This window comes from Toxorhynchites rutilus, chromosome 3 (assembly GCF_029784135.1).
Source record: "Toxorhynchites rutilus septentrionalis strain SRP chromosome 3, ASM2978413v1, whole genome shotgun sequence".
In the NCBI taxonomy this organism is placed as follows: domain Eukaryota; kingdom Metazoa; phylum Arthropoda; class Insecta; order Diptera; family Culicidae; genus Toxorhynchites; species Toxorhynchites rutilus.
In genome coordinates, this window is record NC_073746.1 from 317,429,895 (window position 1) to 317,447,918 (window position 18,024).

General features: G+C 36.9%; 2 protein-coding genes across 3 annotated transcripts in view; one reads left to right on the top strand and one right to left on the bottom strand.

Moving 5' to 3' along the window:
- Positions 1-200: 200 nt before the first annotated feature.
- On the bottom strand, positions 201-950 carry LOC129774474 (uncharacterized). Its single transcript, XM_055778216.1, has one exon. It carries the CDS (start codon positions 927-929, stop codon positions 201-203), a length of 729 nt encoding a protein of 242 aa, XP_055634191.1. The 5' UTR covers positions 930-950.
- A 305-nt stretch (positions 951-1,255) lies between these two features.
- The window catches only part of LOC129775990 (centrosomin), a 96,712-nt gene continuing 79,943 nt past the window's right edge, over positions 1,256-18,024 (top strand). The window contains exon 1 of one of the 2 annotated variants that reach the window (XM_055781317.1): positions 1,256-1,564. In XM_055781317.1, the coding sequence (XP_055637292.1) occupies positions 1,473-1,564 (92 nt within the window). In that variant the 5' untranslated portion in view covers positions 1,256-1,472. The remainder of the gene's footprint in view (positions 1,565-18,024) is intronic. The other variant, XM_055781322.1, reaches the window with a different exon arrangement.

Sequence of the window (18,024 nt, forward strand, 5' to 3'; positions counted from 1 at the left end):
TCCATCATTCCTAGTAAAAGTTATGGCTTCCGTTTCAACTTTTCCCGTGTTTCATCTTGCCTCGGTGTACTTTAATGTAGATCATATCCCAGTATCCAAAATGAATTATTGAAGTTGTGAATATAATACATGAGAAGTATTGACACATGATTTATATTTGAAGACAATATACCTAAAACTATTGAAAGCAAATAAACTTTCTATCCACCTTCAAAAAGTTCGAAATTCGGTTCCAGGCAATCAGTTCCGTAATCATACGACGCAAGGTGAGCATCGCATACCGAACAGTGTAAATACTCCCGTCTCGGCACCGAAAAGCAGCAGGGTATACAGCAGAATGGCCAACAGAACAGCAGGAACGAAGCCCAAGCCGATGAATTGGTATCGTGTTCTTGTTGCGATCGAACGATGGGTATCCGACATTTCCCGCAAGCGGGACAAGTTATTCTGGAACATCCTGGACGCCAGCTCTCGACGACCGTTCGGTATGATACATGCCGATAGGAACGGAAGGACTTTTTCGGACGATACGCTCGTTTGTACAGAACTTTCCGTTTTCTCCTATCCATGGAAGGTTGATAGATTAGCTTTGTCCGGAGACAGTCTCTGCTTGTCGTTGGAGATATTTCTTTTTCCGAACTTGAAGTTTGGGAAGGCTCTGAGGGTTCGACGGTTTCGTCAATCATGTCACTGATTGTGCAACGATCATGTTCATGCTTATCCAGATTTCCGCTGAACATCGGCACTGATTCTGGTTCTACCACAACGCTGTCTCGATGATTACTGTTATTTCCTGGATCTTTACACTTCGTTCTTCCCATGCTATCAGCCAGATGAAATTCTCGCAAATGCTGAATTAAATTTCCGGTGTTCTCGGAGTTGTGAGCAATTATTTTTTCACAGATGGCGCACTTAATCAGGGAGGACATATTCAGGTGAAAACGAACAGTGCATTTTTTGAAAATTGTTTTTGCTGTGGAAACAATCACAATGAATACCCGAGCGTTTCAAAAAAATCATGGCTAACTGAAAACAAATTGTTATGCATTTTCATTTGCTTCGTTTTGCCGTTCAGCTTTTGCCAGGCGCACTGTGCCCAGGTAACATTTCTCTCATTTCTCATCTCAAACGTTCCATTTTCCACTGTTCCCATCAAGCGCGCCACTTGCCTCTGCCGATGTGTTTGTGCAATCGATGCCGAAGCGCCAAGTGTCAGCGAGGTTTGAATGAAAATATAAACAGAAAAATAACGCTCGTTTTGTTCGTCTACGTCGTGTTTCGTGTGCCTGTTGTGAATCGTTGCAAAGTGAATTTTTATTTAGCTATCTTCGTTCGTTTGTTTCGTGAATTTTTATTGTACAATTGGTGCCAAGTTTAATTCCGCTGTTTGTGTAATAACAAAGTGTTGTGTGTGCTAAAAAGTGTTGACCTTCATACCCTCAGGATATATTTGTTTGATTGGAAAGAGGACAATGAGTGGCTCGAATCCTGAACCAAATCAAACCTGGGACGAAAGTCAGATAAGCCAGGTGCGCGAGTGTATGGCCAGCTTCACCGAGAGCATGTGAGTATTGGATGGTTGTTTTGAAACATTCCTAAAGATTGACAGAAGCAACAGGTGCAGTAACGGATTGCATTTTCTATAGAAAAAGTTCTTCGCACGCTTGAATGCAAGAGACATACAATATGAACAACGATACTAAAAAAAATATTTGCACCGATATTTAATTTGGTACTAGTGCTTTCAATGCAACATCTACAAAACGATTTTATTTTATGAAATGTGAATACCGCTTGAACATTTTCTACGTAGTTAGAAAATGTCGAAACAACATTAAATTAGATACTTGAAGTTTACTACAAAGATTCTTCTAACATAGGAGTAACCACATTGTCAAATCCGAAACTATTCCTAGTCTGATATTCACTAGAAAAACCCATCACGTACAACAACAAAGTTATGTTAACCCTCCTGTACTCGGGTGCAAAATCATAACACGTATACTCGCGCACGGTGTCACAGACCGAAAATTGAACTTCTCTGTAATAATGCCAATGTGTGTTTTTCAGGCTTTATTGGCATTTATTTGAAGAAGAGGGTATGATTGAATGAAAAAAGTCACAGGAGGGTTGTGTCCGAGACACGACCGCATAGTTGACGTAGGATTCTGTTAGGCTATCTGTTGATTTTGGATATGTTGGAAAAATTACATCGGTAAACTCTTTGATGATGATTTGGTGGCCCTGAAAAGGGCCGTTTTGTTTGGTTGTTGGGTATTGTTTGTTAACTCCACCAGTGTTTACCGAATGGATGGTGAGCAGTCGTTAGATGGTGCGTATAAGAAATATACCGAAGTGGAACGAGATATGATGAAAACCGCCCTCTGGAATCCTAGACGAGATGCCTCCTGTGTTATGTATGGATGAAATAAAGAAAAAAAACTCACCAATGTAATATAAGATTATTACCAATACCGAACGACAATATCAATTTTTCTCATCAGTAAAAACTTTACACTTTAATATAGAGAAAACATTTTTGAAATGTGAAAGGTAACTTTATTTGATGAATTTACCTTTCTTACTGTTTGTTCAACCCAATGCGAATTTTAATTGGACTAACAACACCTATTCTATACTATATGTAGAACAAATGGGAAATCACTTTTTCTAATATTTCTTCACTTTTCCAATTTTTCTCGCCCTATAAACTTTTCTTGGGTGAAAATGAACACAACAAAACAAGCACCTTATACCGAACGACCGGTTCTCAAGCGGGATCACACCTTGGTTTTTATTTATAAAAATTAAAATAAATCGTTTCATATATCAAGTCATTTTCAACACAACTGCTACCTTATAAAATTTTATACCTACACATGTGCTAAATTTTTCACGATCGGTCATTGATATGAAAGTTCACGAAGCAACCAACATTAAAGTTCCAAATTTAAATTTTATTAGCTCGAATTAATCGTATCACTCACCTTACTTGCAATATAAAAATGCCCCCGATGTAAGGCCGAAATTCAGCCGGGCACCATGGTTTTGATGTCTCTGTTAGGGAACACCTTTCGGTGGGAACAAAACCTCCCCCTACTTTCATATATTTGTAATGTCGATTTCCCCAGGCAGCTTGGTTTTTATGTCTCTGTTAGGGAACACATTTTGGTAGGAACAAAAACACCCCCTTCTTTCATGTATTTGCAATGCCGATTTCCCCAGGCAGCTTGATTTTGATGTCTCTGTTAGGGAACCGCTGCATGTGTCGTCAATTTCGACCAATCAAAAGAGGGTATTCCGTTAAGATAGGGGTTGAGATTTTTCAATTGTTCGATAGCTAGTTTTGTGACATATATTATTTTCTTCAATATTAAAAATTGTTATGGAGTGCCGAAATCGATTGACGCGAAAATTTCATTAATCCATCAGGAAGTGACTGAGCAATAAGCGTTTGAAATTGGACAATTTTCACGATGTGCTCGATTTTCGATTTTCAATTTGTACCCCAATATGTTCCCGAAAGACGTAATCCTACGTCAAAACTCAAAAAAAATATGTTTTCTCCATCTTTATTATGTTTCAATAGTCATCCAACTCAGCATCCTCAAAATAGAGTAATTTTCGATACTCCAACACAAAAAACGAAATTCGAATTTTTCACTGTTATTAATTGAAAGTAAGCAACTGAATATAATTTATGGAAGTATAAAGAGCTATAAAACAACATAAAATCGTATTAATCGGTTCTGGTTACATTGGAGTAAGAATCAGAACATAGCTGACTGCATGCTCGAAACAAACATATTTTTTACATTTCATGCAGTTATTGCGTATTTTTCGGGTCTTTTATCAAAAAGAAGAATGTATAACGACCTTCTAGATATTTACCAGATGATAAAGGTTCTGGAATATAAAGTTTGCATATTTCTAATATTCTTTGTTTCTGTATTCTTGGTAAACTAAGAAGTAATGCCATTTTTAGATGGGGCTTAAAAAGATGATATTAAAGGATTTCTAGGAACTTCCTTTTCTATTTCTTGTTTTCTTGTCGATATTGTCCATTATAAAAAATATCCCCAAAACTGTAACTGTTAAAAATTACCGTGAGCCACCGAGTTTATAGTTTACTGTTTACAATTCTTCCACAAGTGAAATTCTTTCACAAGTGTGTATGTATATAACCATTATAATTAGCGAATAACTATAAGAAAGTCAAACATTTTTATTTTGCTTTTGAACGTATAAATCTAACGACGAATAGTTAATATATGGATCCGATCAATCCAGTTAGAAAAGGGACTGAAATCAAATGAGAATGGTCCGGTAATGATCTTATGCATTATGTTCAATAAATATTCCACGCCACTAACATTAATTTATACATTTCATTGAACAATATTTTAAAATATGAAAAAAGGTTCTTGTCCAAAAAAGTTACACCTATACTCGCGTCGGTGTGTCAGACCGAAAGTGTTAAAAAAGTGGTACACGTCTCTTTTGTACCAACACATGCGATACGCTAAACGATGACGAACGACGATTAACGAAGCTAGAGAGAATCGCAAAGTCGTAGTGTTGATATTTTCTGAGAAATGAATGAATTATTGATTTCTCGGTCTGACAGACCAATGCGCGAGTATAGGAGTGTTAAGCAAAAACGGATAACCAACTTTTAAAACCTACCCATGTCTCATGTAGTGATGTCCGGTAACCCGGATGATGTCTGGTTTATGAGACTGAAAAAAATTATAGGAGGTTGTGTCCTAGATACGACCGCATTGTTGACGTAGAACTACGCTGTTATTTAAAATAAGTCGCTCGTTTATACCTTGGGATATTATTCTATAAGGCTGTGAAATTTTAGAAACAACTGCTTAGTAGAATAATCTCTGAAGTGGTTTTTTCGTTGTAGAATCAGTTGAGGATAATTGATTGATGATTCATTCTTGCCCTCGCAAAACAATACACTAGCTGATCGTATGTCGCAATTTATTTCATGACAATGCATTGTGTTATTTCACCAAGCAGTGGACTGTATTTAAGAGCTGCGATCCTGTTTGTGCGTGTTCGATCCAAATTTCCACAGTCGCCCATGCGGCTGACACGCAAGGTCAACGAATGTGGCAATCTCAACCAAAGTAGCAGTTATGCCACTTAGGAGAGAGTGCAATTCCACAGAAAGATTCCGAGCGGCCCAGTGCCACGTGCGATGCGAAGCAAATGGAAAATTACATACGCTACTTTGGTCGTGTCATTCTTTATTCTGCGATGTTCTTTTTCGCAGTCTCTGCGATCATTGATGATTGTATATTTCTTTCACTATCACCTCTAATCCACATTTCTTATTCACAAAACTCAACACTATGGTAACCACTTAATCTACCTTTGATAACGTATAAACGTCATGTGTACGTGTAATGCAACAACACACAAATAATCTGACGGTATTAACACTTTGCGGTCGTTTGTCTGCTCTCAGCCACCACAGCGAGGAATTATACTACTAAATAGTGAACTGGTTCACGAATTAATACACAGTATCTATGGATAATAAATAACGGTACTCAGTGAAAACAAAAGTTTATTAGCGTGGAAAGATAAGAGGATTTTTTTCAAGGAAAATTTATTCCGACCGCAAAGGGTTAAAACCGACGGTATGTTTTTTCATCGAGCCTTCACTTTGGACACAGTTCACGGTCGACCCTGCTAAACAAATAATTGTGCAAAGTAAAATATCAATTTCTGTATTGAATAATTTGATATTGAATAAGTCTCGAAAGTACAGTAATCGCTCACTAAACTGGTCCTGGTTTACCTGGTCTGCTTTTTAACTGGGCGAACAATAACCGGTCCTTGGACCAGTTAAAGAACAGAATGTCGTAAACAATCAACGCCATATTCAAATGGAAGATTTTGCTGTGAGAGGCATTCGAATGCAATTTGAAATGTTATGAAAATTGACATTATTTTCGCATGACAAAAACATTGATTTAATTACAGAAAAATAAATTTCCTCAAATTATATTTCATACCTGATGTCGCACTTAATGCGAAACTTCCATTAGAATCCTATTGTTCATCCAATTTCATGATCAACGCGAATCAAACAATTAATCGATGTTCCCCTCGTTTTACATGCCGGACCAGTTAAAACGCGAATGTCGATAATCCCTTTTCGCCCAGTTAGCGAATGTTTCCTGTACCTATATTTTTAGAAGGTCTTGGTTTCCCATTGGTATTTAGTACATACTATGATAGTAGGCCGCCGTCTATCTTTTGGAAAACAGATCGTCGGTGAGAGAGATCAGATTCACAATCCTCTAGGAATGTTTTTAATCAGCATCACTGTAGATCTAACTTTTTTCAATGTAAAATCCATCACATCGTCTGTCTTTAATATTTGGGAACACATTGTCTGGTGAAAATGTAGGGTTAATATATTTTTTTTTATTTCCAAACCTAAAGCTCCTCAATTGAGCATCTAACAATAACTACGGCAACAACTTTTACAAAGTTATTAATTTATTCAGATCAGTTGCTGATGGAGATACCAATGAAATTTAGAATAAATTTTTTGTAATGCAAACATTCGAATTTGTATACAGCATACTGATTAGTGGAATTCAAAAAATATATTTCATTTTTCAAAACTGATTGTATATGCTGCTTGAAAAATGGTAAAAAATTGTAAGGGGTTGTATCTAGCACACGACCGCATATTTTCGACGTAGAACCACTCAATTATTATGCAATCCACTTGTTTACCACTTCGAATATTGTATTCTAAATCGAAATTTTCGTAATAACTTATGTTCTTCGTTACGATAAAATTTGATGAACGTCATTTTACGTTTGATATGATGCCTAGGACTACTAAAATATGTGAACGGAAGAATTGTCACACGATCATTGTATTTTACATTTCCCTCTGAAATTATTGCACATCTCATGTTTACGTAGTTCTCGAACCGCGAAAATTCATTCACCTCTAGTATCTGAAATGACGATTTTCCCAGGCTTCTCAGTTTAAAAGTACGTTTTAGGGAAACATATTCTGGTCTACACAACGACAAGCGAGTACAAAAAGTACTCAACACGAAAATATACCTCCGACTTGCATGCATTTGAAAAGCGGATTCCCCCAGGCACATTGATTTTGAAGTTCGTGTTAGGGAAAACAGCTCAGTGGGAAAAAATACCCCCGACTTGCATGGTTTGACAAAGCGGATTCTCCCCGACACATTGATTTTGAAGTCCGTGTTAGGGAAACACAGCTCGGTGGGAACAAGAATACCCCCGACTTGCTTGTATATTTGCAGAGCGGATTTCCACAGATACATCGATTTTGAAGTCTGTGTTGGGGAAACCGTAAATCGGACCAATCAAAACTTGGAAGTTTTGCCGTTTAGATAACGCTTATAAATAATATTTTATTACTTGTGATAGACGCGTAGAAATATTTCCTATCAATTGATGCAAACATCTTCCCGATCTGTTAAGAAATTTTCGAGTTATAAGCATTCGAAATACGGGTAGGGTTAGTACACAATTCGGCAGAACAAATGTATGGGAAAAAAGAAATTTCTTCCAGTTTTTGAATTTAAACCGTTTATAGATTAGCAAATTGTAATGTTTAGTATATCAAACAAATCTTAGGAAATTTCCGATTCGATTGGTATTTAAATCATGAGAATTCGTTCACAGTGAAAAAAGTTATTAACGTTAACTTTATTTCATTAAAACGTGACCTGTTTTCTGATTTGGCACCCTTCCTGAAATACGTAGTTCTACGTCAAAAATTGGGGCGTTGGGAATTCCACCGTTAGATACAACTTCTAATAAAATACATTGCACATATCTGTCTGAATGAAGTTTCGAAACTATAGAAAATACGAAACTTTTTTGTAGTACGAATGTTCAGAGATATTTTCACAATTTATTGCATAACATTAACAGGTTATAGCCCTAAGAACGCTTGCACAATATCAATGTCGGTCCCAGCTCTCAAATATATTTATTGCAAAAAAAGAAAATAATCATAAATCCGAATAGAAAGTAGTCACATTTTGTAGCACATCCGGAAACAAATGACATATTTTTGACGTAGGACTACGTCTTTCATTTCTATACCGGGGTGTAAAATCAAAGTTTCGAAAACGAAAGCGTTACGCCGGAGACCGAGATTTTGAGCGTTAATAGCTCCTAAACAACTGAACGAAATGGTATGATAAACACTTCATTCGAAACATAAAATGTCTACGCGTTCTATACTTGATACTTTTTGATCCAAAAACTTGTTTCAATAGTCTTAAAATTGCTTTCAAAACAGGCTATTGAAATCACCAATCGGTATATAAGCGAGCGCCGCTCGGAAATCCACTCAGTTCTAATTGAACAGCGATTGGAGCATGTTGTCGCTGTTACGGTGAAGCTCTTTATTTATCATGAAAGCGCGGATGAACGGTGTCACCAAGAGCCTGTTTGGGCACCATAGGCCAGAAGGGAATCCATCAGGAGGAGAGTGATGTCACAAACGGTTCCCCGGAAAGACATCGCTACACACACATACACGCGCGGAATTCTTTCCGTTTGGATGCCATTCAGCATCGAGAAAGTTCCGGAAAGATCTAATCATTTCTGGAAAATAATCTGCCAGTTCCTCTCGGAATTTAAAAATACATTCATGTGAAAGAGTTTATTTGAATGTTTTCTATTCATGTAACACTGTGACCAAATATTTTTCAATCAAGTACTATTAACAGGTGGTTATCGAGTTAGTATTAACCAGGCTTCCAGTATCGAGGAAAATGTGGAAATATCTAATCGTTACTGAAAATAATCTGCCAGTTCCTCTGGGAATTTAAAAATACATTCATGTGAAAGAGTTTATTTGAATGTTTTCTATCCATGTAACACTGTGACCAAATACATTTGGTTTTGTGATTTTTCAATCAATCGCAATTAACAGGATAGCTTCAGAAGATTATTCTTCCCCATCAGTAGGATATTTCCGTATCCAATATTGTATGCGCCCGCAATCGATTATTGCTCAGTCGCCGAAAGTTCCGAGCTCAGAGAGTTCATTCCCCTCTAGTTTGCCTTCCAAATTGCCATTGTAAACCACACCTTCTCTCGATTCAATCACACACAAAAAGCATACTTCAGCGATATTCTGGTAGTGAGACACATTCATTTTTCGTGAGGACATCGACAAGACAACATCGTTGCCTAACGTGCTGGAGGAGGTGGACGGCGAAGGATCGACACATACACGCGCAGAATTCTTTCCGTTTGGATGCCATTCAGCATCGAGAAAGTTCCGGAAAGATCTAATCATTGCTGGAAAATAATCTGCCAGTTCCTCTGGGAATTTAAAAATTCATTCATGTGAAAGAGTTTATTTGATTTTTTTCTATCCATGTAACACTGTGACCAAATATTTTTCAATCAAGTACTATTAACAGGTGGTTATCGAGTTAGTATTAACCACTGGTGGGCTTCCAGTATCGAGGAAAATGTGGAAATATCTAATCGTTGCTGGAAAGTAATCTGCCAGTTCCCCTTGGAATTGAAAATTACGTTCAAGCGAAAGAGTTTATTTTAATGTTTTCTATCCATAAAATATCCATATAATACATTTGGGTTTGTGATTTGTCAATCAAGTACAGTTAGCAGGTTAGCTTCTGAAGATTATTCTTCAGAACAAGGTTTTTCGTATCCTATATTGGATGCATAAAACCTTGTGCCTCCAACGTAACGCTCTCGTTTTCGAAGTTCTCCAAATATTCATTCTTCAGAATGAATTCAGATTCAACTTCATACAAATGATCTCTAAATCAACGATAGTCCTACGTCACCCTTGCGGTTATACCATAGATATAACCCACTTCCTGTTTTTATTTCATTACTGTCAGTCCCATTGTTCCACGCTATTCAAACAAAAAACTCAACGAATAAATACGTTTATCTTTTTTAGAAGGTATTTTTTCATTAAGCTCACTAGCATCGATATTAAGTGGGTTTGTTAGCAAACTGACATAACTTTTGAAGTTTCTTGTTATCACAAAAATGCCCATGCATTTCGTGATATGTATATAAGTAAAACATCTAAACAACACGAGTTCAAATATCGAGTTACACGTCAATTTCAATTACTGGTGTAATTTGTAAATTATTATTGTTAAAAAATAATTATTAATTTCATGACAGGAAATTGTTTCGTGATATTCTTTAATAACACTTGTTCAGATTGACCATATCAAAATACAGCGAAAACTTAGAAAACGGCACTTGCAATAATGCAAGAAAATTAAAGACGCCGAAAAGTAACATTTGCTCGACAAAATTAACCTAAGAAACGCATCCAAGGATAGAAGCGTTAGCTCTGGACATGTCTAGCTGCGCCGGAAATAGCAATAATCATAGATCGGAGGGTGCATTTTCTCTCCTTCTCGGGTACCTGCATTCTTCGGAGCGTTTTCAAGTCTTTTTTTGTGTTTCCTTCCTAGACAAGGGGCGTCAGATGCGCCCTTTCACAACAGCTGTTTTCAAGCTTCATTCGACAATTCGAGAATGGAACATCTGCTCGGTACTAAAAGCAGAATAACATTTCATTTTTCACACATTTTATCAAGATGTGTAAGATTTTGTGTCCAACTCTGCAAATTTTTGTTTGATATCAGTGCTTAGCGCATTTCGTCACAGATTATGAACATCTCTATCCGGTATACTAACTAATTCGTGACGCACAGCGCGGATTTGCATTCGTGAATCGAAGCATCTCGCATCTCGCCCGTCGGGTAATTCATTCACATTCACAAATATGCAACATGTGCAAGGCCGGCCGACAATGTAGTGGGTCGGGAAGAATCCATTGATTGTATGTGTCTAAGTTGGCTGCTGCCGCCTCCTCCTCCTATGTGTTGTATACATACATCTGCTGTGCAAATGAGAACCTAGGCGCTCGCTCGGCGTCGTCTTCAGCTATGAAGTTTTTCTTGTCTCTTGTTTGGTTTGCCTGGTATCAAAGTTCGGTTTGCACTAGCTTTTGTTTGGCAATTGGAACATTATCAGCATGGATCAAGGGGCACCTCATCTGTGTCATCTGTGTTGTTCCATTCGTAGAATGAGATAATTTGGGAAACGCTGATGAAATTCATAGAAACTTATATAGAGCTAATTTATAAAAAAATACTTGAAATGTTTGTTATTTTATCGATGGCGATTTTTCTTCTCGTCAGCTATCAATTCATGCTTATGTGAACACATGATTATTCAAAAATCCAAACGGGAATTGAACACCTTCCAAAATGCAATCAGGACTGTGGGTATACTTCGATGACAAAGGTAGACAAAGCTTGAACCGTGGCAAAAAAGTTGTTTGAGAATCAATATAATGTATGAGGCTCTGTCGAAAAATGTATAAAAGACTTATAATTTGGCATGCTACATTTACATACATGTGCCTTCATTTCAACTCTGATTAAAACTACGTTGTAGGCACTACGAGCGCTACAAAGGTTTCAAAGCAAGGTTTGGAGATGAGGACTCTTGGCTCATTCTCAAACAATGAAAGGATGAAAGAGTACATTCAATAAAAAAAAATAAAACTCTATCTATAAAACAACATCGTTATAATTATGCAGCCATTCCATGCCAAACCGATATAGTGGCTCTCAGATTTTCGTTAAAAGTGTTAAATTTGTTCTTTATCGCAAAACATTAGACCCGTATTTTTTTTATTTTTTCATTAGAGTACTCATTTCCATTTTAGGGTGGTCCGAAAAATCAATTTTTTCCACTTTTTCCGAAAAAGTATTATTTTTTTCTATGCGACCAGAATCCAATCTTATTCGCAAGTGTGATATTTTTTAGCTTAGGTAAGCTTATTGGTTTCATTTCAATATGTCGATCATTTAAATCGGCTCAGTAGTTCAAATGTTATGATTTTTTGCAAAAAGTTATTTTTGTATAAAAGGTGAAGAATGTTTTTTTTTCGAACCATCGGTTAACTTTGAAAAATTTTATCTCAAAAAAGAAAAAAATAGCATATCTGATATCAAGATATGTTATGTAAAAAAATCCTTTCAAGAAAAAATATAAAAAAATATATCCCCCTCTAGTCCAAAGCCATGAAAACTATTAAAAAACTGACTACAATGAATAATAACGAAAATAAAATCTAGCTCATTGGCTTTAATTGGTTTTGATATGTCGATCATCTAAACCGGTTCAGTGGTTCAAAAGTTATGAATTTTTGAAAAAAGTAAAAAAATGATTTTTCGGACCACCCTAAAATGAGAATGGGCACCCTAATAAAAAAATTAAAAAAAAAGATCTAATGTTTTGCAATAAAGAACAAAATTACCACTTCTGACGAAAATCTGAGAACCACTATATCGGTTTGGCATGGAAAGGCTGTATGATTAGAGATAGTATTATATTCACCCGACATAGGTTCATATGGTTATGAGTTATGTCATTTCCGGAAGCAAATTGGCCTTTTTCGCAATTGACATAGACTCGGCTACAGTCGATTATATACATGTTACACCAGCACCATTATTCCACATCTCATAACTACATCAATACAATACAAACAACAACAATGACAACACTTGCAAGTATCAAATATCCTGCTACATGTCATTTAGTATTGCCTCAAAAAGTTGCATTACTTTCTCATCCTCGAGAGAAGCGCATTTGTCACCCTTAGTGGAGGAAGTTTTGCTACTGGCAAGCGAAACCTAATCACATACAAAATTCCAGAACGACATTTACTTTATTGGTGACTAAAAAAGCGAAATAAACTCTTTTTGTTAATATCAACAACCTCCAAAACAGTAGCAATGCTTCATTATGATATTAGCGCAAATGCAATCCTAGTTGAAGGCAGTTTTGCGACTGACACGTGAACCCAAATAATTTATAACATTCCAGTAACACATTCAAGATGCTTGGTAGTCCCCAAATAATTTTTTGGCGCTCAACCTTAACGCCTGCTTCGCCATAACGTCAGTTTAATGCAATGATGCATTCTCAAAGGCACTAACGAAGCCCTTATAATGACGGAAAACAAACAATGTTAACTGCTTGGAAAAAGACTGAATTATGCCACACAGCTCGTACTCTGCTGTAACACCCATCGATGTGAATTCACCGATGAGTTTGTCAAAAGCGACCGCCTTCACCACCAGCGGGGGGATCTTGATTTTTGGTTGCTGTCTGGGTAACGGCGTTTACATTTTCGACTGACGCGCCGAAATCGCCTACATCGCTGTTGTTCGATGCGGTGTCACACTCGCGAAGGCTCGGTTCAGTGCGAGCGCTTTTCACTGCACCAACATCGCGTGCATCATTAGATGACGCTTGCCTCGAAATTTTATTGCCCCTGGCAATGTGTTCGTTTTTTGCAAGGCTAGAGCCTGCCTTATGACGCGGAAACAAAAACACACGATACGAATAACGCGAAAAACGAACAGAAAAACCAAACGACGATATCCAAGTTGGATTACCACTGGTGGGGTCCAATCTTAGATCGAAGCGTAGCGAAAGCAAAGTGAACTGGATTACTCAACAGTCCCATGCCGAATGAAAGTTTGCCTCAGTGAGTTCCACTGTTTATACTCTGGGCAAGTATTCCCCTTCATTCTTCTACTTTTCCTTTGTTCACGGAGACTTTAAATCCTACGATTTCCCCTCCGTTGGTCGTCGATAAGTTGCTCGTTATTGACAGCTCTTTTCGGGAAAGCACACAAATGAACAGAACAAATGTATGGGAAAATGGGAACGCTTAAAGTTTTCATGAATTTTAACCATTTACAAACCAGGGGATTCTAATGTATAGCATATTAAACAAATCTTACGGAATTTCCGATTCGTTTAGTATGTAAATCGCTAAAATCCGTTCGCGGCTTGATTTTACTTGAACTAATTTTCAACTCTTCAATTTAGAACAACGTATGGCGATTTAATTTTTCTTTTTCCTTTCAGTTCAATTTTCTTTTCAAGGATGATGAATCTTTTATCTCCTATTTCTATCCTCATCTCTATTGTTTCTCTCTAGCTTGATATTAATGAATGGCGTATAGCGCGCACACAGATTGATTAACATTAAACATTCTTCGATTCTATGAAATTGCATACAAGGCCTGATAAAAAAGTGACAATATATCCCTCTCAAAAATATAACGTATTTGCCATTGCTTTTGGGAGGGTTATATTAAAACGGCTTTTGCCGTTTTTGAGGCAGCACGATCTAAAAACCCGTTCCTTTGGACCGACCTGGCTCCATGACACTAGTTCAAAAACGTACAGGAGTGCTATGCGGCTAAATCTGTGGACTTTGTACCGAACGATATGAACCCACCAAACTGTTCTTAGCTTCGAATTCCTGCCAAATTGGGGGTACTATCCCAGATTGTAGTGAAATTTTGTGGGTGTAAAAACGCTGAACATTTAAGCAACTTTGTATACTTGAAATCTCGAAAAAAAAAATCTAGAGTCTGATCACGAACGCCGTGATCAGGCCCCTAGACGACTCTTTTAAAGTGTTTTTCCCAAACTTTCCCAAAAAAAATGTTGGTCAATAAATATAGGAAAATGTTCAAATATTAATTGAAAATGATTTTTTTTTCATTTACACTGTTTTAAAATCCAAAAATCATTCTTATCAAAATCTTGTTTTGTTAATTCTCGTGATTAAAATGTTCTGTAACTTTTTTTGACGTAGGACTACGTCTTACATTAAGGGTGCCAAATCAGAAAACAGGTCACGTTTTTATGGAATAAAGTTAACGTTAATAACTATTTTTGCTGCCAACGGACTTAAACAATACCAGCATACCAATCGAATCGGAAATTTTCTAAGATTTGTTTGATATGCTATACATTACAAACCCTTAGGTTGTATATGGTTTAAATTGATGAAAATTGGAAGCATTCCCATTTCCCAATACATTTGCTCTGTCCATTTGTGTCCTTTCCCGAATAGAGCTGTCAATAACGAACAACTTATGCAGCCGCGATGATAGAAACTACGAAGGGGAGAAACGAAAAGAGAATACTTGCGACGTAAACTCCATCCTTGCACAGTACGAACGGAGTCGCAAGCGTATAAATATTGCATATCCTTTGAGGAAAGTTCACCGACTGGACAACATCGTTGCTGGGCGAGCTGGACGGCGAGGGATCGAATGCCTTTTTCATAGCAATGAGGGTGAAGGAGTAATACCGGAAAAATAAAGTCAAGGGCCTTTCTCAAGGCTAGAGACGAATGAATGAAAAAGTTTAACGTCTCTATAATTCATCATCATCAGGAAAATTTTCAATTTCCGTTTGGTGGTCATCGAAGCAACGAGCATCGAGTGGGAATGAATTGTTCTTCTTTCGCGGTGCACGGAAGATGGCTATAGGTGTGATACCACTAAGCAACACTTGACAACATGAAGCACAACACTTGATACTTGCAAATATTGCTATTTTTGTTGTTTTTAAAAAATTAAACCATATATAAATCAACTTTCTCTCTCTCTCTCTCTCTCTCTCTCTTCAATTTTTAGTTTCACTCTAGACAGCTATCTGCCAACCCTAAACCCAAAATTAATTTTGGTATATCTTTTGACATCCTGATTAATAACATTAAACGAGCTTAAAAATAACAACAAATGTGCTACTCTCCCATACTGGTACAACATTTGTATAATATATATGCCATAGCAATATGAGAGAGAGCGAAACAAGAGACACATTGCAAATAAGCACCGAAGCGCTTATTTCACATTTATGCTCTCCTTGTTACTCTTAGAAAACACTTTTCATGTATACTTTTAAGATCCAACTTCATTTTATAATGTGGTGTAATATTCTCACGTATCTGTGCAACAGCACCAGTGGCTATGCGGATAGCGTAGACATGTAAAACAGCCTTACATTCCAGCCGCCCTTGGTTTGATCGCTGCTTGGCATCGTTTGCACTTGTTTTTGGGTACAATTACAAGCTGACGTTCAGTCTGAGAAAAAGATCCCATACATACACACATAAAAAAGTGCTTTTTTCCTTCAGCACTGATGATACTTTTTTCTGCCATCGCTAGATTGGGTTTACGAATCAATTTGTAATAATCATAGATTTTTATCATTTAATCATTTAACGGACATTCGTGATGAGCTCAGACCTTGGTTGAATAAAGTTATTCCTCTCACGAGCGATAAACTTCTACGCTTCATATATTACAAACCTGTCCATATTCCCCCAACTATATGTCCAAATCACCCGCTTCAAAAAAAAAGTTCTACTTTTTGGTCTGTTTTAATTTCAGTAAAAAAACATTGAAAAACACTTTTTTGAGAAACATTTGGCCGATATTGCGAAAAACAGTATATTGAATTGTAAAAAATGCATTCAAGTTTTGGGAAACTTGAGTTTCCAAAGATACAATTGAAGATCTTCTTAACATGTTCGTCTTACTCCCACTTCCCCTATAATTGTAACTTTGTATGTCTGTACCGCTGTCCCACATCAATAGAAATTTAATCCCCTTCCTGTTAACCGATTGATCTGAAATTTTAAACACACCTTTATCTCTGCTGTCATTATAAAACTGCGTGTTCCATGATCTTGAACATCCAAGATGGCGGTCGCTGCAAAATGCGGGACTACATATTTTTTTCAAAGCCCCATCAATATGGGTATCAAATAAAAGGTCTTGAAAAATCCAATTTCAAGATGTCTTCATTCACAAAATGGTTAATTACTTCTGACGTGGGACTACGTCTAACCGGAGTATATGGGGGTAAAATGAAAACCTGAACACAGAACATGCAGGAAAAAATGAAAGATTCCAAATGCTTATAACTCGAACATTTCTTACTGGATCGAAAAGATGTTTGCATCAACTGATACGGAATGATGTCTATCGCAATCAATAAAATGTTATTTTTCATTAGATAAACAATTGAATAACTGTGAAATGTCAAGCGTTATCTAAACGTCTTTTGATTGGCCCGATTTACGGTTTCCCGAACACAGGCTTCAAAATCCTGTGGGAATCCGCTTAGTAAATATATATGCAAGTAGGGGGTATTTTTGTTCCAACCGAGCAGTGTGTTTCCCTTACACGGCCTTCAAAATCAATGTGCCTGGGGGAATCCACTTTGCAAATACATGAAAGTCGGGTGTATTTTTGTTCCGACTGGAATGTGTTTCACTAACACAGACTTCAATTCCACGGAGCGTGCGGAAATTGGCATTGCAAATACATGCAAGTCGGCTTCCTTTTTTGTTACGACTGAAATGTGTTTTCTTAACACAGACTTCAAATTCAAGGAGCTTGGGAAAATTGGCATTGCGAATTCATGTAAGTCGGGGCATTTTTCTTCCGACTGAAAGGTGTTACTCTAACACAGACTTCAAGTACAAGGAGCGTGGGGAAATTGGAATTACAAATACATGCAATTCGGGGGCATTCTTATTTTGGCTGAAATGTGTTTGTCTCACACAGGCTTCGAAATCAAGATGTCATCATACCAAACGTGTATGGACTGTCATTAAATTTACTTGTAACGAAGAACATAATCTATCACATGGCATCATACAATCTTTTTACTCACAATGCAAATATATTGAATCCAATTGAATTCGGAAATTGTTTCATTCAATCAAAAATTAAACCAATGCAAACAAATATTTGCTAAGCTAAGGTAGTCCCACGTCAACCTTGCGATTATATCATAGATATAACCCACCCATTTTTTTCATGCAGCTCACGCATATGGGTATCAAATTCCTTTTGATTAGTTGCTCTTAAATTCGATTCATCTTTATTTATGTTGTCTTTATATTTTCATATTATCAAAAATCTAATTTGGCCACTACAAAATGTCTGATTGCAGATTTTCCAAAAAAAAAATTGATTGGAATATGTGTATCAAACGATTGGACTTAACTTGAAGAACATGCTCAATTATGAATAACATAAATCCAAAAACAGGAAGTGGGTTATATCTATGGTATAACCGCAA

Excerpts from the sequence above, each read along its gene's own strand:
- LOC129774474 (XM_055778216.1), bottom strand. The coding sequence starts at position 929 with ATGTCCTCCCTGATTAAGTGCGCCATCTGTGAAAAAATAATTGCTCAC.